The sequence below is a fragment of the Salvia miltiorrhiza genome, chromosome 1 (assembly GCF_028751815.1).
Source record: "Salvia miltiorrhiza cultivar Shanhuang (shh) chromosome 1, IMPLAD_Smil_shh, whole genome shotgun sequence".
NCBI lineage: Eukaryota > Viridiplantae > Streptophyta > Magnoliopsida > Lamiales > Lamiaceae > Salvia > Salvia miltiorrhiza.
The window spans coordinates 46887593-46907752 of NC_080387.1; the positions used below are offsets into that span (position 1 = coordinate 46887593).

At 38.4% G+C, this 20160-nt stretch overlaps 1 protein-coding gene across 1 annotated transcript; it reads right to left on the reverse strand.

Annotated features, from left to right (window-relative positions):
• Positions 1-13900: 13900 nt before the first annotated feature.
• On the reverse strand, positions 13901-15581 carry LOC130987416 (growth-regulating factor 5). The gene is made up of 4 exons (XM_057910947.1): positions 15014-15581; positions 14589-14937; positions 14175-14513; positions 13901-14082 (listed from the first exon to the last, which is right to left on the reverse strand). Coding segments are annotated over exons 1-4 (882 nt in total). The 5' UTR covers positions 15207-15581; the 3' UTR covers positions 13901-14081.
• Positions 15582-20160: the final 4579 nt, after the last annotated feature.

Below are 20160 nucleotides of genomic sequence, written 5' to 3' on the forward strand. Positions count from 1 at the left end.
GCGTTTAATTAAGCATTAATCTAATTACTAACTTGGTGAGCAAGCATACCACATTAAACAAAATTTCTTATCTCCATTGTTAACCAAACCCTAAGCTTCAAAGATCAATTCTATATATAGATCTCCACCTAAAATCAAATCAAAACTCATTTCCCATGAATCAAGACCAAGATTGATGGAGTTTCAAGCTTGAAGTCAAGAGAGAAGATTTTTATTTCTATTCAAAATCATTGAGTAAGTGTTGAATTTGCTTAGATCTGATTATATTTGTATTAGATATGATCGAGTGTATATGGATAGATCAAGAAAGAAAACACCACCCTTTTAATTCTTTAAAATTTTCGAAAATTTGGGTTCATGCCCTTTAAAAATTTCCCTTTTTCTTTTATTAAATTGAGGTGATATTTAAGCAATTGAGATCCTATTGAATCTATTTCTATATGCAAAGAAAGGATTTAAAATGAATTATGGATTTTGAGTTAGTTTAGTTTACCTATTTTTGGAAATTTTTTGTCTTGAGGATTGATTGGTGAATTGATGATTGATATGTGTTATTGAGGATGCTAATATGATATTTGATGGATTGAATTGATGATTGAGATCGATTGGTGGAATTTGATGTGAGTTTTTTTTTTTTTTTTTTTGAGAACAAAGCCAGCAATTTATAAATCAAGCAAGAGAGTCAACAAGAGTACTGGGGACAACACCAGTAAAGAAAGAAACATTGCGCAAAACAGTAGCATGCTTAGCTAACTTATCAGCAATACTATTACCCTCCCTGGGAGTCCAGCTGTAGAAAACACGACGGAAGCTAGCAGCAATCGCACAAATATCCCACAGAGCAGCACCCACATAAGAGAAGTCAGTAGAAGAGTTGGTGAGCTTCCAAAAGAGGTTCTGGCAGTCCATTTCTACAATAACATCCTCTTTCCTCCACTCTTTGCATAGGCGCAGACCCTCCGCAACAGCCAAGCCCTCCCCTTCTTCAGTCGTAAACGCTCCTTCCACAAACCCGAACCGACATCCAGAAACCACACCGGCCGCATCCGTAAGCACAGCTGCCAAACCCACACCCACACCTCTAGCAAAAGCGGCATCACAGCTCACCTTCCACTGGTTTTCCTCACACCTCAAAGAGGGGGCACGAGAGACCCGGGCCTGTGGAATACTCACGGTTTTGCTCCACATTGAACGCTGCGCGATCGAGAAGCAATCTTGATGGCTAAGAGTTTTATCTTGGAAAGTTCTCAAGTTTCTAGCATGCCACACAGTCCAGCAGAGGACGGCAAAGAGATTTTGGGTTTCTTTAGGATGATTCTCACGGAAAAAGTCGAACCAATCTTTGATGGAGCACAACACCGAATCAGGTAGAGGCTGAAGGCGAAGAGGCGAAGCAGCCCAGAGAAACTGAGCCCACGGGCAATCTCGAAGTGCATGTTCCAAAGTTTCTGCATGAATACCACATCTTTGGCAGATCGGATCAATACTAATGGATCGTTGGCGGAGAGAAGTAGTCGTCCGGATGGCCCCGCTCAAGCATTTCCACATAAATAATTTGACTTTCGGGATAACATCTATCTTCCAAACCCAATTCCACAAGGCGTCATTCGAGCAAGACGACGCCGGGTCAGAGCGTTGTTTAAGCATGCACGCAAGATGATAGCCAGATTTCACCGTGTAGCATCCAAACTTTGCCGCCGGCCAGAAAATCCGATCAGGGACATGCTGATTGCGGAGCAAGTGATCTCCAAACTTCCATCGATCCCCAGCCGGGAAGATCATAGCAATCTTCTCCCTATCCCAACTCTCATTTTCCTCAGAAAACAGATCCACCACACGCCTCTCCCTCCAAGCTTCACTAACACAGCCCTTCGTAAAAGACCCGTCTCCATCCGGCAGCCACGCGTCCTCACCAATCCGGACTCTTCTACCATCCCCAATACGCCAAGCAATTCCTTCCGCCAACAAGTTCCGTCCTACAACCAAGCTTCTCCACGCAAAAGAGGGATTATGGGCATTGGGTGCAAGGAGGAAATCAGACCTCGGGTAATACCTGGCTTTAAGGGAACGTGCCAATAGAGAGCCATCAGCATGCTGCAAGCGCCATGCCTGTTTGGCGAGCATGGCTTGATTAAACAGGCTAATGTCTCGAAATCCGAGGCCACCTTGAGATTTCGGTATGCAGAGCCGTTTCCAGCTACGCCAATGGATTCGGCGTTCATCATTCTTTTGGCCCCAAAAGAAGCTAGCAGCCAAACTGTTAAGTTGCTGACAGAGTTGATCCGGAAGGCAAAAACAACTCATGAGATACGAAGGAATAGACTGCATAACAGATTTGATGAAAACGACCTTGCCTGCTCCGAAAAGATATATCCTCTTCCAATCCTTGGTTTTTTTGCGGGTCCTATCCACCAGCATCTGGAATATTTCAGTTCTGGAGCGCCCCACCGTGCTAGGAATCCCAAGATATTTCCCATTAGAAGTACCTCTTCTAACGCCAAGTTGATCAGCAAGGCTTGTCCGAAGCTCCTCAACAACTCCTCCGCTAAAAGTGATTGAGGACTTGTCTAAACTCACCATTTGACCAGAGACACCTTCATAACCAGAAAGAATCTCCTTAACCTTCTCAATCTCTTTGTGATAAGCCCTCCCAAAGATGATGCAATCATCAGCAAACAACAGGTGGCTAACTCTCGGGCTCGAGCGGCAAAGACGAGCCCCATTCAACAAGTTCTGAGTTTCTGCTCTCCGAAGAAGACCTGAAAGCGCTTCAGCAACAAACAAGAAGAGATAAGGAGAAAGGGGGTCTCCTTGCCGTAAGCCCCGGCTAGGAGCAAAAGAATCACCAGGAAAGCCATTCACCAACACTTGAAAAGAGACCGTCGTAACACACCGCATAATCAAAGCAACAACAGATTCATGAAAACCCAAACGACTCATCATAGCTTCTAAGAAACCCCACTCGACGCGATCATACGCCTTAGCCATATCAAGTTTAAAAGCAAAAACACCTTTCTTACTAGCCTTGTTAATTTTCATCATGTGGAAAATTTCAAAAGCTAAGAGGGCATTATCGGTGATATGACGACCTAGAACAAAGGCAGACTGGTGTTCGTTAATAATATCAGGTAGAACCATTTTGAGTCTATTAGTGATGACCTTAGAAATTATTTTGTACACCACATTACACAAACTAATAGGGCGGTAGTCAGCTGGACAAACACAGTTTTTTTTCTTTGGGATGAGGCAAATATAAGTGGAATTTAACGAACCCGAACTCGCCCCCCCATTCAGGATACTAAGTAAAACAGGTAGCAGATCAATACTCAGAAAGTTCCAACAAGAGGAGTAAAAGATAACCGGCATACCGTCCGGTCCAGGCGCTTTCAGAGGGTGCATCTGTTTTAGCGCATAGACAATCTCAGCGGCGGTGTAGGGGGAGGTGAGCACCCTGTTCATTTCCGAAGTGACTACAGGTTCAACAGCTTGAAGAATCGACGCAGGATCAAGGGTATGGCCTGCCGAAAAAAGGTCCTGAAAGTACTCCTGAAACACCCTCTCAATCTCCTTATTGTTCTTAGTAACTCGTCCATCGGGACAATGGATATGTTTAATGTGATTGCATTTTTTCCTTCCCGCTGCAACTTTATGGAAGAACCCGGTGTTGCGGTCCCCCTCCGCAAGCCAGTCCGCTCGGGACCGCTGCTTCCACATAATCTCCTCCTTGTTAAGCAAGTCGTCAAGCTCCGACTCAACCTGCATCTGTTCGTCTTTAGTATTTGCATCACAATAGGGTCTCTGCAACTCCGCTAGCCTTTGACGGAGCATGGCTGTAGTCTTCCTAATATGCCCAAATTCATGCCTCTCCCAAATCTTCAATTCTCTTCCCATATCAGCTAACTTTTGTTTGGTGTCATTAGCAGTAGAAAAGCCTCCACCCATGTTCCATAAATCTTCACACACAAGTTTACAACGATCATCCTTTAACCACATCGCCTCGAACCGAAACGGGCGACTCCGATAAGGATCTTCAACCTCCAGCGTCTCATCACAGAGAAAAAGATGGCAATGGTCACTGGATTTCCTTGGAAGATGAGACACCTTGTACCCCATATGCTCTTCAATCCACAGGCTGCTTCCAAAAAATCTATCAATCCTTTCCATGATATGAACATCACCCTGCTGGTTATTTGACCAAGTGTACGGATCACCCTCGTAGCCCAAGTCAATAAGCCCACAATGATCAATGATATCCCGGAAAGCTTGGAGTCTAGAGTCCGCCTTCGCCTGCCCACCCTGCTTCTTAAAATGATAAAGAGTTTCGTTAAAATCCCCACCACAAATCCATCTCGTGTTACACAACGGGAGAAGACGCATCATAAGATCCCAGGTGAGCTTGTGATCCTCCGTACGACTCCACCCATAAATCCCACAAAAATCCCACTACTCAGGAAAGCTAGATCCAGACACTTGAGCCAAAATATGGTTGGTAGAATGAGATTTGATATCCAGGATAATATCATCCGTCCAGAGGAGACAAAGCCCCCCACTCCGCCCGCCTCCATCCCGCGAGCAATCAACAGCAAAGAAATTTTCAAAAGCAACCTTGGATAGGATCGGCTGCCACTCATCACGGACAAGCTTTGTTTCCATTAAGAAAACAATGCTGGGTTTCTTTTGTTTGGTTAACCAAACCAGCTGACGAACTGTCGATGGGTTCCCAAGCCCTCGACAGTTCCAAACTAGCGAATTCATTGTGCTCGGCGGGATTGCTCCAAAGCAATCTCCGCCGATTGTGCAGCTGAGGTGGTAGAGTCAGTAAGAAGGGTTCCCTTGAGTCGTTTCTGAACAAGATCAACATCTTCCATATTGACAAAAGAAACGTCATTTTCCTCCTCGCGCAAATGACGTTTTCTGGAACTATCCATAGGGAAAGGGCTCTTAGGTTTGGGAGGGTCAGTTTCAGTAGTAGTAATGGTTGGGTTCCTCTGATGTCTGGACCATTTTTTGGGAGTAGGGGTTGTAAGTAAAGCTGGGCCCGGTGTATTGGAGTGGAGGGTACTCGTGGAGTGAGGGATGTTAAGACGGGCTAAAAGATCTTTGGTTGGTGTGTAACTGTCTGTGGCTTCAGGTAAACTAAGGACTTTTGATGTGAGATGAGTTTTTTCGGGGTTGATAGCATCAGCATCAGGCTGTCGAAAGGTCTGGTAGGGATCTGAAGATATGTGAGTGCATGAGATATTATGGGGGTTGGTAGCAGCTTTAGTGAGATTTATCAGAGGGGTTTTTTTGTGGAAAGAGGTGGTGGTAAGGGGGGGAGAGTTCTCAGGGGACGGATTGTAGGAAAGGGGTGGTGGGCGTGGCTTAGAGAAAGGGCCAACGGGACCAGGTTTTCGACGGGCATTAGGGGGTTGAGTGGCAGCAGCAGCGTCTTTTGGTGTTGGGTGTCTAGTTCGTTTGAGGGGTGAAGCCTTAAGAGCAGGTCCATACTTAAGGTCATCATACTGAGTTCCATCTTCATCATCGTCAACACTCCTTTCACAAGATCTGGTCTGGTGCCCAATAGTACCACATTTGTAGCAGTAGATGGGAAGGTTCTCATATTTTAGTGGAATCCAGAGCTTCTGTCCTTCGAACATGATAGTCACACCTCTCAGAAGTGGTTGAGAAACATCGAAACTAATTTTGAAGCGAGCAAAGCACCCTTGATAGTTAGCTTCAAGATCCAGTTCATCAATCACTCCAATTTTCTGGCCTATATTCCGAAGAGTGTCTTCCGTCATGCATCTCATGGGCAGGTCATACGCCCTTACCCAGAAAGAACAGTGGGTTAGTTTTATACTTGAGGGTTGAACCGCCCCATCAAGCGCCGCAATAGCAAGGAGGTTGCCATCAAAATGCCACGGCTGCCTCTTTATGACCCATTCTCTATCATCCTCGTTCTCAAAATTGAAAAGGAACAAGTTTTTATTCCACTCTCGCCCCGTCACATTGCAGCGAGATTTCCAGGATTTTGTCATAACCTCAATAAGATGATAGCCATTAGGGGGTTTTTGGCTCACCAGACGTCCAACCATGCAAGTGTTGGCTTGAGCAGAAGTAGGGTTATTGGGAGGACAAGGACCAATGTCCACAACTTCGGATTCCCGTTCAGTACGATTCTCCGGATTCGAGCCATACCCATAATCCCGCGAAGAACCTCATCGCTCCATAACCTGAAATCAAAAACAGAAAAGAAAAGAGGGCAAAAACACCAATCCAGAACAGCCGCCACCAAGAAAACCTAAACACAAAAACGAGAAACACCCGCACAAGCAAGGGCTCGAAGGGGCAGAGAAAATGAGACAGAAGACGAGGGCACAGAAAGAGAGAAGGGCGACAAAAGGAAGACAGAGGAGAGACACCAGTGAACGAAGATCAAGGTAGAGACGTCACGCCGTCAAACGAGTAGGACAAAACCTAGAACAAAACTCTAGAGAGGACAAAACCCTAAGGAGGTAGGGAACGGTCAGCCTAGCCTATTAATTATCTTCCGATGTGAGTTAGTTTGATGAGAATTATGTATATTTGCTTCTATGAGTAAAATTGCTAATTGATGGCTTATATATGCTTTAAAGTGAGTTAATTTGATTGATCTAAAGTTTGATTGATAATTTATGCATGTTTAAATTTTTTTAAAAAGTTTAGTTTACCTAAAATTGAGACTTTATTATCTATGTGCTAATTGATTAAATTGGCTAAGTTAAATTGACATTTAAAAAAAAATTGTTACAGTTAAAGAACACTCTAGCCTTCTAGGTGACTCGAACCCCCGACCTCTTGGTTGGAGGAGAAGCGTCTTACCAATTAATTTGGTTAATTGTTGAGTATGTCTAAAATTGGTTAAGTTTAGTTTATATGGATTTGGTTATTTTTTATTTATGAGATCAATGTTTGAATTAATGATGTTTATATGCTAATTGGACCTTATAAAGGATGATAGCATGATTTAATTGAGTAATATTAGTGTTAAATGGTGAAAGTTCCCCGAGTTTAGTTTGCGTGTATGAATGAGAACTTCCATATGAGACGAGTTATGTGTCAAATATGTTTGTATGTGGCTAATTGATGATGAATTGAGCCCATGTATGCGATATGAGACGAAACAAACCAACCCCTAAAATTTAGGTCTTGACCGAATGTGATGAGAAAAATGGGAAGCATAGTTTGATTTTTCTTGAGTCGTTTGATCACATATTCACGCTATTGTGTATAGGGGTGTAAGTGAGTTGAGCTCACTCGCGAGCTACTCGGGATCGGCTCGAAAATTACTCGAAATCGACTCGATGTTAGTCGAGTCGAGCTCGAGCTCGAGCTACTCGATTAAGTATCGAGCCCGAGTTCGAGTTTCTTGATACTCGACTCGTTAGGCTCGCGAGCCTAATCGAGCCCAAACAATTATATATACTATATATTATACATAGGTCCAAAATAAATATACTTCACCCCACAAGAAGGCCCATATCACAAGCCCAATTATATTGTACTAACAATTACTAGCAATTACACAAAACCCTAACAGCCTCTAACTCTCCCTCGAAGAATTGGAAGAAACCCGAAGATGCAATTGAGCCAGCGGATTAGCCAAACTCTGCCATCGACAGATAAAAGGATGCAATCGAGCTCGAATTAGCCAAACTTAGCATCAATGGTCAAGATTGTCGACCCCACCCCTCTGCATCAATGGTTCAACGCCTCTTTAGATGATGCTGACAAGGAGATTTGGGTGAATAGCTATCACCATCTGGCGAAGGTCCCGGCGAGCCTAACAGCAGCAGCAGCAGTGCAGCACAGAGCCGCCGTGCCGTCGCCTTTGGCTCTCCTTTTCCCAGCCCGGCGGCCGGCGCGACAGCAACAGCATATACCAGCACCAACTGCCATTTCCCAGCCCGGCGCGACTGCTCTCCTTCCACTGCACTACTGCTCTCCTTTTCCCAACCCCGCGCAACTGCTCTCCACAACCGAGCTTAATCGAGTCGAGCTCGAACTCGCGAATATGGCATCGAGTCGAGCTCGAGCTCAAAAAAATCAAGCTCGGCCGAGTCGAGCTCGAGCTCGAGCTTCATGAAAGTAGCCGAGTTCGAGCCTGAGCAGAGCAATACTCGACTCGACTTGGCTCATTACACCCCTAATTGTGTATTATGTGAGCTTAATGTGTATTTTTGAGAATTTTTCAACGAAGAAATCTAGAATTTAGTTTGTCAAGAATGTTATAAAGTGGAATAACTTGTTAATGTGAATTATTATTGGATAAATGATTTAAGAATGTGTTATTATGTGTCTTTGACTTTCTAAATTAAATTTTTGGGAATTTTTCCCCCAACTAAAAATATTTTTCGATTTTTACAAAAAGTTTTTAAGTATGATTGCTATGATGTTAATGAACTTGATTAATCTTTTTATGAGCTAATATGAGATTTATATTGCTTTGAGTGTATGCATATCTATGTGCTTATTGTTGATGTAGTTTAGTTATATATGATTGACAAGTTGAGAGTAAGATAGGTTACTTAGGAAGTGTCTCGATTTGAGACCGAGATGATCGGAGTGTAGTGATGAGGAGTGATGGAATAGTACTAAGATAGGAATGATATTCTTAGTAAGGAAGTTTCTGACTGATTTTGTTTATTATTATTATGAACTATCTACGATGTGATGATACATGAAGATACAAGCAGAGGACGAAAGTATGTTCACCCGAGTGCTACGAGAGTAAGCTAAGATTGTCAGATGGGTATTACTTTTACTATATGTATATAGAGATCCTCCTACGTGTTGTAGGTCTCTTATACGAATGAATGCATGATATGATTTAACTGTTAATTTCAGTTTTATGAAATGTTGAAATGATGAATGACTCTTAAAAAATGAAATGATTTATGAAATGATCTACGAAATGATTGTCTGCCAAAAATATTTATATTTTACGTATGTATCCTATCTGTGTTGTGTTGGTTCGCCAACTTTAAAGGAAATCAAATTCAAACACTATGGTAGACGAAGGTTTGCTAGTACGGGTTAACGTGTACACTCATAGAGATCGTGAGTCCCTTGCGACCGGTCTTGGCATCCGTGGAATGAGGCCTCCTTCCCGACGCGTGACAGAAAGGACAGATATGGATCACATGAAGGAAAATGATCGGCCAATCGTGTTAGGTCCGGAGGGTCTCGAATAGGTGTATGGGGGGGGGGAATACACCTATAGGCTATTTTAAAAAAATAATCAAATAGGATTTCAGTATACAGATCAAGACGAAACTTTAAACACAAACTCAGACACCTGTTTACTGAAAAGAGTTTTGACCAAAACAAGGTTGACGACTGATACTGAAAGACTCTTCAGTAAGGAGTTATCAGTTAAGTTATGAGAACTTAAATGATGCACGTAAGGCTTCAGTCGAGTTTGATAAACAGAGATGTTATAAGTCTTACTGACTATCAGAAGACAGATCAGTCAGACTGATAACACACGCAGCGGAAATCTTTTATTTCGCAATAGCCTTTTGGGTTGAGCACGTTGTTAGTCTTAAGTTTCTCTTTGCTATTAATCAGTTTTCAGTTAATGAAAGGAAGAGCACAAGTAACAATTGAAATACTGAAAGCTGTAAATAACACAGAGATTTTTACGTGGTTCGGAAAACACTTCCTACATCCACGGTCGGTTGATCAGACCAACAACTTCACTCTACAAGTGCTTACGGGTGCACTACAAACCGATGCTCGTGCTTACGGGTGCACAGCAAACCGAACCGTGTGCTTGCGGGTGCACACAATCGAAAGAACTGAAGATCCAATCTTCAGTACCAACACACCTTATTGGATTTCTCACTCCTAGCACGAACTGGCACTAGGATCTCACAGAGTCAGAGTACCTTCATGAACTCCTTTGCAACTCAAACACTCTTATTGTGATCTTTAATTTGATATGCATATTACATATTTTATAATTAGTCGAATTTTACAATTTTAGAAAGAAATAAAATAAAATAATTAAAATAAAAAATATAGTTTATAAATAAACCTTGAATTGTATTATAACTCCAAATTTCTCACTCAAATTGAAATCTTGTCTTTTTAAGGGTTATTTTATTTCCTTTTTCTTCCCCTATATTTTCTTTTCTTGCGTGGCAAATATTTTAATATCTTGCCACTCCAAAATTGTCACTCAAAATATTTAATATGCATATCAAATTAAAGATCACAATAAGAGCTTTAATTTGATATATTTTATGTAAAAATTTGATTTGAAATGTAAAAGTTACTCCCTCCGTCCATGATTTAATGCCCTATTTGGGTGTGGGCACGGAGACTAAGAAAGCTGAAAAAGGTGATGTGGATGAAATATAAGGGTAGTTGACTAAAGTGATAAAGATAGTTGACTAAAGTGATAAAGGTGTTGTGAGTGGGTCCACTAGTGATAAAGTGTAATAAATATAGAATATAAAAATGATAAAGGTGTTTTAAGGTGGGTCCATTAGTGGCAAAGGGTAGTAAATATAGGAAAAGAAGAAGAGTAAAAGTGTACAAAAAGCACAGTAGGACATTAAATTGTGGACAAATTTTTAAAGGCAAGTATGACATTAAATTGTGGACGGAGGGAGTATATTTATTTAAAGATTAAAATTTTCAAAAATTCTTTCTTCTCTCTCTTTTCTTTAGGATCGTAACTTTGGTCATTTTACAAATGTAGGACAAAAATTTTTGGGTTTGCAATTGCAGGACAAATTGATTTTTCGGGCTCAATTTGTCCTACTTATATATGCTCAATTTTTGAAAATTTGTCCTATAATTACAAGCTCAAAAAAAATTTGTCCTACATTTGTAGAACAGTCAAAGTTATGGGTCTAAAAAAACTTTGGGCTCCTAAAATACGTGTGAACTTTTACCCTTTAACAAATAATTGGATTTTCCTATCTGAAAAAATATAAAACCGACTCGCATATTTTTTTAACAAATACTATATAAATGAATTTTCAACTTTCATTTGTCCAATTGCTTATTCTGCTTTGCCATAACTGAGACCATACACTTTTTTTTATTCATTTCGAGTATTTAAATATGCAAAACATGTAATAATTAGGCTCAATTAGTTATTATTTGATAATATTATAGTTACATAATGCAATGTTCTAAATTCCGAATTGGATTAAATAATCTTTCAGAGAATTTAATTGCATCATAATACAAATATTGAGATTCTACATAAACAAAATCAATAGGAAAAGGAAACTATTACACCATATATAAGCGGAATTGAACCTAAAGAAAATATTACATTATATACAGGTGAAAATGAACTTCTCACAAATGACAATGTTTGAATGTGTCAGCTTTCACATTTGATTTGAATTATGTCTGATCGATCGGTGGAGTTAAGACTTATCTTTGTATAATATTATCCGAATATTTGAAGTAACTATATCAGTTTCAAATTATATATTCGAATTGAACGCCACGTGTTGTAAGATATTCAGAATAATATTTGAAGTCATATAGTAGTACATTCGATCGAGAGAGAAAAAGAAGCACTGTTTTTGTTTTGCCTTTTACATTTTACTTTGACCAATTTTTTTGTGCATTTAGCATTTGCCAAATGTCTCTTGTGCCGTAATAATAGTGACTTGTGAGTGGCACTAACTTAGAGAGCTCAACAAATACTTTCGGTGCATCATCCTTCAAAGATAATGGTCAATTGTTAATTATACTTCACATTAATTCAACTTAAGTAATTAGATAACGTAACGAAAGATATGTCACAAGACAAGAAAATATAGCATTTAGTGCATCAACAAATTTATGCTGCTACATAATGATAGGGAGTACTATTTTAATAAATATAAATAAAAAGAAAATAATAAATTAATAATTTTATTTAATGCTCAAATATTTTTACACAATAATATTTGTGTGAATTTTTACCATCAATTCTAAAAAGAGAATATGATCATTAGTCAACGATATAACAATCGTGAATTAAATACTATCTTTTGCTAAATCAATATTAAATGAATCAATTTTTATAGTAATCGAATTTATATTGCGGGCGAGTAACATAGACTGTTAGTTCATTGCATGAGTATAAAATTAAATTGAAGTGCTTTCTGCTTCTTTACAGCTCAGAAATAAAAGCGCTTCATTTCGCATGTTATGTGATTTTCGGAGACAAATTAAATTATCATAGTCAGAACAGTGGTTAACTTTATACTTTTGTTTACTTGAATATTTTATTTTTATTGGAGTTGGGGAAGAGGGGCGCGCGTAGTAATAAGGAATTGAATTTAGCCATCAGAATTGCAGAATTGGTCACGTATTTTAAGTATGCATTTGTTTTTGTTTTTTTAAATGGAGATGTATAAATTTATTTATTTTTTATTAACTTTTGACAACCTCACCATTTCTTGGTGTTTTGGAGGCCTCTTGAATGTTTAACGAATACTAGCTAGTATTAATCTTGGTTAATTCCCTTTTCCTTTGTTTGGTCTTGAAGAATATGAGGCATAAACATACATAATAAAGCATTGGCATATTTGGTTGTGGAAAAGGGTGGCACTAATTAGGAAAGCTTTTGGTAGAGATGAAACGTGGGCCGACTCAAATTTGAAAATATATGATTTACGTAAAGTTACAAAGTTGTGTAATGAGGGTTGATTGGAATGTGTTGGAGCAGCTAGAGCGTGGTTTATATATGTAAGTTAATGGGAAGATGTTGATTTAAGTTGATGGGGCAAACGCAAAGCAAAGCAAAGGGAAAAGGAGGTAAAGGTGCGGTGACAGTCATAAGCAAAGAAAAAAGTGGTGGAAACAGTGGAGTTAGTGGGGTTCTGAATTTGGAAGTTCAGAGCTACAGATATAAGGATGTGGTAGAAAGCCTGCAAAAGTCTCTGCAAAAAACACACTTGAACCAAAAACATCAAGTGAAATCTTATGGGGGAGCAGGAGCATCTTTCTCCTCTCACAACAATGTCACTCACACCACCATAAATTCCCATTATTTGCTTCCTCTTTTTTCACTGCATCTTTTCACCTTAATTACTACTACTAATTCATTTTTCTCTATTTTACAAACACTAACACTACCTTCAACCACCAATTCTTGCCGGAAAAAATAACACTACTTCCTAGTGTGTGTGTGTGTGTGTGTATGAGACAATAACCCCTTAATTATCAAACTTGCATGGCTCAAATTTAAATTTTCTCCAAAACAATTATGGTTTGATTATAAATTCAAATTCAGATGGGAGTAGTGATAAGGACATAGCCTATAACCCTCTAGTAATCCTGAATTATCTAAAGTGATCTTGGCAAACTTGGAGTATAATTTTTAATCTAATTGGAGTAAATAAATCCCATTCGCAAAGAATAGTAGATATGAGTATAAAATAAGAATTTGACCAACATTAATTAAATTATCTTGAATAGAATTAGACTATAAATAAATTCAATTTAAAATAAAATTTATATATAAAATTTATATATAAAATGTGAAATATGATGAATTCTCTAAGAAATATAATAAATTCGTTATGGAAATACTGAATTTAAAATTAGATTTTCTTTTTTAGGTTGAGAATTTGAAGCTAAGATCATATTTCACCATGAATTTGGATGGCATAAGGATTGAAAATGGTTACTAATTTTTAATTTATACAATGCCCATTTTTCAAGTCCTAGAAAAAATAAGAGAGCTACGAAAGGAGGTAAGGGGGGAGCAGAAGTACTGAAAATAGTGAGACTAGTTATGGAGCAAAAGCAACATAATTTAGGTTAGTTGTGTTAAAATGATGATGAGAGTGAGAAGGAGATATGACAGTCAATGTCTTGTGATGGGAAAAAAGTTAAAACATGTGGCAAAATTGGCAGGTGCCTTTCAAACAAGAAATACTAATACTAGTAAGAGTAACACAACACCAACACCAAACGAATACAATGTAGAATACTAAAATCCAACAGATTCCCCACAAAACACACTACACTTTCCACACCAGGCAAATTAAAGAGAAAATCTGTGTCCCCACCCTCTCCATTCCATTTCCTTCATTCATTCTGCACCCAAAAAAACACACACACACACACATGAATATGTTTGTCTGATTTGCAAATTGCATTGATTGGATATCTGGATGAAGAAATGTTACCATTTTTGGGTGACGAAGAAGTCATGCAGCGAGTTTGGAACTGAGATGGAGAGCTGAGTCCTGTGCGTGGGCATTTTGTCGTCGGCGTTGCTCCACGGCTCCGCGTCTTTGGGCGCCCACTCTTCCAGAAAATGGTGCATTACTTTCTTGGGCTGCTCCTCCGCCCTCTCCGCGGCCGAGTAGTAGCGGTCGTGCTGGTATTGCCGGTAGCTCTGATCGGAGAGATAGGCGGCGTTGTTGTGTTTCAACTCCATTTTCAGCGGCTCCAGTTTCGAGGAGGAATACGGATTTGAATCCGATGAGAAAAACTCGTTTTCCCCTTTAATGCCGTTGCCGTGCCTGCACCACAAGAGTTATATATATATATACACACACATGTAGAATGTGCGAGAAGTAATTAGTAAATGTGCAGACCTGAAATCTTTGAGCGGTGGGCGTGAATCGAGGAAGAAGTTGGTGCTATCGGCGGCGGCGGGTCGGGAAGAAGGGAAATGAGGGTAGAGAAAGTGTGGTTCGGAAGAAATAGGGGTGGAGGAGGAAGAAGGAGGGTGTGCGTTGCGGGGCGTGGCGGCGGTAGTCGGTGACAGAATTTCCACAGGCTTTCTTGAACGGTTTCTGCCTCTGTGCATGTGTCTCTCGCAGTATTTGGAATCGGGATACGCCTCTTTTGAGCACCTCCATTTCTTGCCGTCTGTTCTCCGGCACCGCCCCGGCTCCGGGTCGATCTTCCTCCCGAATCCCATGTGGAAGCTGTTCCATCCAACTGCACAAACAATCACCATTTTTTATCCACAAAATAAAATAAAATAAAATGAATGGTGTGGGATTAGTAGCAGTACTGTGTTGGGGTTGGTGGATGAGGAATTTGGAGGAGAGTGAGGAATCCAGACTAGTTCTGATGGTGAAGAGGAGATCTGGTGGGATGGGCATGCCAGAGACCATGTACTTGAAAACCAGAGCTTGATGCTCAAGTTCTTGCCATTGTGATGCAGTAAAAGGGAACCTACTACTTCTCACACTACCACTCATCATCAAGTTCAACACAACTTCTTCTTCTTTGGTGTTGTTGTTGAGAGATTGAGAGAGTAGTTAGAGAGAGAGAGAGGAGGGGTATGGTATAGTGTTGTTTGTTAAGAGTGTTTTGAGAGAGTTAGAGCCCTTGGGGTAAATGCATAGCAGAGTAGGTATATTTATTTCAGGGACCATTTGAGTTGCAGAATCTTCTGTACATGGATAAAAACTAATGGTTCTGATCACACTGCTGCAACACACTCTCTCTTTCCTTCTCTCTCTGAGCGTGTACTGTGCACATATTATGACTACTGGCAGCAGCAGCAGCTGCTCTGTGGGCATCTGCTGACACTGCTGCTGCTGCAACTATGCTGCCTTTATGGCAGCTCCTGCCTCTGACACTTACACGGAAACCCATAAACTAAAGCGCTCACTATTATAATCATATCAGATTAACACTAAATCATCTCTCTTTCCTTTTCTTCTTTACGCAATTAGTTTAGTGCAAATTAGTAAGAGGGAGTTGGTGTCTCAGTGGATGGATCATGAGATTGTACGGTTTTTTCACTGTCATCCTCCTCTTCATTCTGCAACGCCAATTACTTTTACTTTTTTTCCATCTCTCTTACTTTTACCAGTATCCCTCTGTAAACACCCACTTACTATTTCACCTTTCTTAATTTGGCCCCTCCCTCCCTCCCTCTCTCACGCACACCACTACTGCTTGCCCATAACACTTTTACCTCAATGAATATCACTTCAAATTACAGAATTTATGTCGATATTAAGAAATCATAAAACAATGTTTATTTGTGAAGATAAAATAATAAAATTGCCATTCTTCTTCTTCTTCACCATTTCTAAATTTTCTGCACATGTACTTTTCACATACAGCACTCTAAATTTTCGGAAAGTTTCCAGATGTACTCTTCGTTGGAAAATCTCTGCTGGAAAAAGGAAACTGATTTTGAAGCTATAAGAGCATTTCCATAAGAAGAAACATCAAGTGGGTGCCAACTCCAACACCTACTCGAGACTGCGGTAATTAAAATTTAAATAAATAAAGATCAACCACTGGTCAAGATGAAGCATTGGTGATCTGATGACATTTGAAGAATGGATTTACTAGTTTTAAATACTAGTGTTGTTTGATATAGAAATTTGTAGGCGAACGAGAATGAGATGCAGAGAATCTTGGATCGACACAATTGTAGCAAAGTTTTTCTAAAGAAAGTATGTGAAGATGCTTTTACCGAAGAATCTTAGACATCATTTTGTGACTAATCAAATCAGTTGCAATCTCAGCATCACACTTTCTGCAACAGGAAAGATGTTTTCTTCTGCTGCCCAAACCTAGACTATCACTCTGTTACAATAATAAGTAAAATACTGCCATTTCATATTCAACTTTCGAATTTTTTTCATAATTTTACTTCAAATTACTAGTAATATTAACAATTTTTGGTTTTGTTGATGAAGGTGTTGGGATTCATCGATGGATGTCGAATGATGAATCTCCGCTGAGTTTGTAATCGTTTTTTGGTACTTCTGGTGCCTTCTTTCGTTATATTTTACTCCATCCGTCCACCAAAAATATGCCACAATTTCCTTTTTCGTCCGTCGACAAAAAATATGCCACTTCCATTTTTAGTAATAGGGTCCACACAACTCCACTCACATTTAAAGTGGGACCCTTACTCCACTACCAACTTTACTCATATTTTCTTAAAACCCGTGCCGAAAGCAAAGTGGCATGTTTTCCGTGGACGGAGGGAGTATTTACTTTTCTTATAAAAAAAAAAAGTAATATTAACAATTTTATTCTAGCATTAGATAATGTTAACTTTTTTTATTATCTTGCATCAACAATTCGACTGATCCGATTATCGTCCGCTGAAATTCAGATCACGGTCGGAATTCTTTAAATATGAACTACACAATCCCTAATAAATTTAATGCGACCTAGTAGATTAGACATGTAATTGCTAGAATTTCGGTATCAAATCGAGAAATTGCTAGGGGAATTTATAGCTCAAGTCAAGGGGATTCCAATAACATTCATGTGTATAAAGTATAGAATAAGTTCCATCAAAGTTGGTCTGTTTAGCACTCCCTCCCTTCCGGTTCCAGCTATAACGAGACTCTTTTTTTTGACACAAAAATTAAAAAAATATGTATTTTGTGTTTAAATGAAAAAGTAAAAAATGTGAATAAAAAATAAAATTTTTGTCAAATAAGGAAAAATCTCAAAATAAGTGGGACACCCAAAATGGAAACAGTCTCAAGATAGGTAGGACGGAGGGAGTCATTAATAAATGATTTGTGAGTTTCCCTCGGAAAAAGAAAATGATTTGTGAGATAAGTTTTTTGTAATTTTGCATAGTTTAGAATATGATAATTGTGAAATGGTTCAAATGTGTAGTGTTAATTTCCATACCATATGTAGATGATTATAAGAAGGAAAGTAATTTTTGAATTTGGGAAATATTAACATGGGTCCTGAATTCTGACAAAATAGATGTATAGGCTGGTACCTAAATTAATGGTGAAATTCGCAATAAAAATTGACGTTGCTGCCATTGTTCTATTCATCAGATTATAGTACAATGAAGTAACCATTCAACGTACATGGTCCTAGTTAGTTCAGAAGAGACTCGATCTATTGTCTCATTTTCTTTTTCACGCTAATTGGTAATAAATCTCCAACCTTAAATTCATTTTTCTAGTAAATCTAAATGCTAATCCTATACTGTCACCCCAGCTGTTTAAGTTTAACACACAAATAAAACAAGAACAAAAAAAGAAAAACACGAATGTTCCTAATAATCTTCATATAGAAATACTAGTAGTTTATTATATATGGCCACCATAATGGATTATTTTTTAGTTTGAAAATTTGACATATTATTAGATTTTGCTCTCCACAAAGATTAACCAATAAGTTAATAATCATTAAGGAAACACACCATTTAATTTATTTTAAGTTGATGGAATAAATTTGTGTTACGTCTTAACTAAAAAGAAAATTATTGAGACCAAATTGCGAAAGCAATAATAGTTGGCAGGTTGGGAACAGATATATACATTGATTATCATATCTACTCTTTTTGTTGCTGGCATTATAACCCATTGTTTCCATCTCTCTCAACCAAATTTACTCTTTTTCTTCAATAAAAGCATTTTCGCAGGTTTATTTACACTTTTTTTGTTAAATGGCCTCGATTTCTTTTGACCGTGTAATAAATATACTCAATAATCAAACTTGAAAAATCATTGTGTACGGTTTTCTCAACAGTATCAGTGCGCGCATTATATATGTTGTTCCCTAGTCACTTGACTTGATTTTGAAATCATATAGGTTTTCAATGTATATTTAATGAATTTATAATAATAATAGAATCTTATTCTTCTCCTTTTAGGCTGATTCTTTTTTATGAAAAATAGTGGAATACATATATTTTCTCATCTTTTCACACGTTCTTTTAGTTGAAAATTTTTCCTTTTTTCACACGTTCTCTCTTTAGAATATTTTCATTTTTTTTTTCACCAAAGAAAACAGGAAAAAAAGAAAGTATGGACCACTAAAATGTGATAACCTTTCCTTCTTTTCTGATGATAAATTTACAACCAAAAGGAATAAACACTTAGTAGAAAAGTTACAAGTACAATTTTAATGTAGCGATGAAGGATGAAATTGTATAGAATTTTTATGTAATTCTAATAATTGATGAAAGAAAAATATACAAGGATTTGAATTTAAAGGGAAAAAGAAAAAGAAAACTAGGACGTCGAGGGTTGAGTATTATTATTATTATTATTATTATTATTATTATTATTATTATTGATGTAGATGATATTATACTCTTTTTTTGGGGTTAGGCATAGCAGATAAAAATCACATATATATTAAGGAAAAAACGATCAAAGAAGAAAGTCAATTGTATTTAGTTTACGACAAAAGAATAAAACAAAAAAAGAGCTTTATCTCCAACAACCTTAACACTTCATCTCAACTCAACCCTAATGTTAGAGCTCAACTTAGCTTAGCCTTGTCCCTTCAGCCTAGCACAACCTTGACGCTTGAATTCAACTCAACCCTAGTGGCTTTTAACCACGTGGTCGTGGGTTCATTTCCTACAGACGGCGCCGGCTGATGAAACAAAAATCGACACGATAAATAAAAACGATAAAAAGACTCAGATTTTCGTGGTTTGATCATAAGATCTACATTCAAGGTGGATTTTCGAGAGTTTTCACTATATTTTTGGAGAGTGGTTACATTTTACATGTGAAGAAGTGAATTGAGAATCCCCTAAACTAATAATAAAAGTGTTAATAAGCAAAAATGCCCACATTCTTAAATTGTATAGTAAAAATGCCCTAAGTTATAAACTTAAACATTTTATACTCTAATTATGTGAAGTACCTATTTTACCATTTGATGTTGATGTGTTTGCTTGGTTTTTTGTGAAAGTCTTATACATTTGGCCGATTTGACAACCATCAGTCATAAAAGTCAATGATTAGACAGCTATCAGTCAAGAGTACATATGAGCGATGGGTGGCTAGATCATGTGTCCGCCCATGATCTAGCCACCCATCGGTCATATGTACTCTTGACTGATAGCTGTCTAATCATTGACATTTATGACTGATAGTTGTCAAATCGATCAAATGTGTAAGACTTTCACAGAAAACCAAGCAAATCCATCAAATCAAAGGTTATTTAAAGAATAGAGCATAAAATGTTTATGTTTATAAAAGATGACATTTTTCACATATAACTTAAGGAATAAGGCATTTTAAATTTTCACTCATAATAAAATGTCCTATTTATAGCCATAAGAGTAAACCTAGGGCACTTGAGCACATTTGACCCCTAAGGTCCATTAATTTAAACAATGGGGCCTAAGCCCTTATTACATGAGTCGTTGAGCTGCCAAGATAATTCCCGATTGATAAGGTCAGCTCTGTC

Coding starts and splice junctions, on each gene's coding strand:
- LOC130987416 (XM_057910947.1), bottom strand. CDS start 15,206: ATGATGAGTGGTAGTGTGAGAAGTAGTAGGTTCCCTTTTACTGCATCA. Junction 14,938..15,013: donor CATCCACCAACCCCAACACA/GTACTGCTACTA, acceptor TTGTTTGTGCAG/TTGGATGGAACAGCTTCCAC. Junction 14,514..14,588: donor CCACCGCTCAAAGATTTCAG/GTCTGCACATTT, acceptor CTTGTGGTGCAG/GCACGGCAACGGCATTAAAG.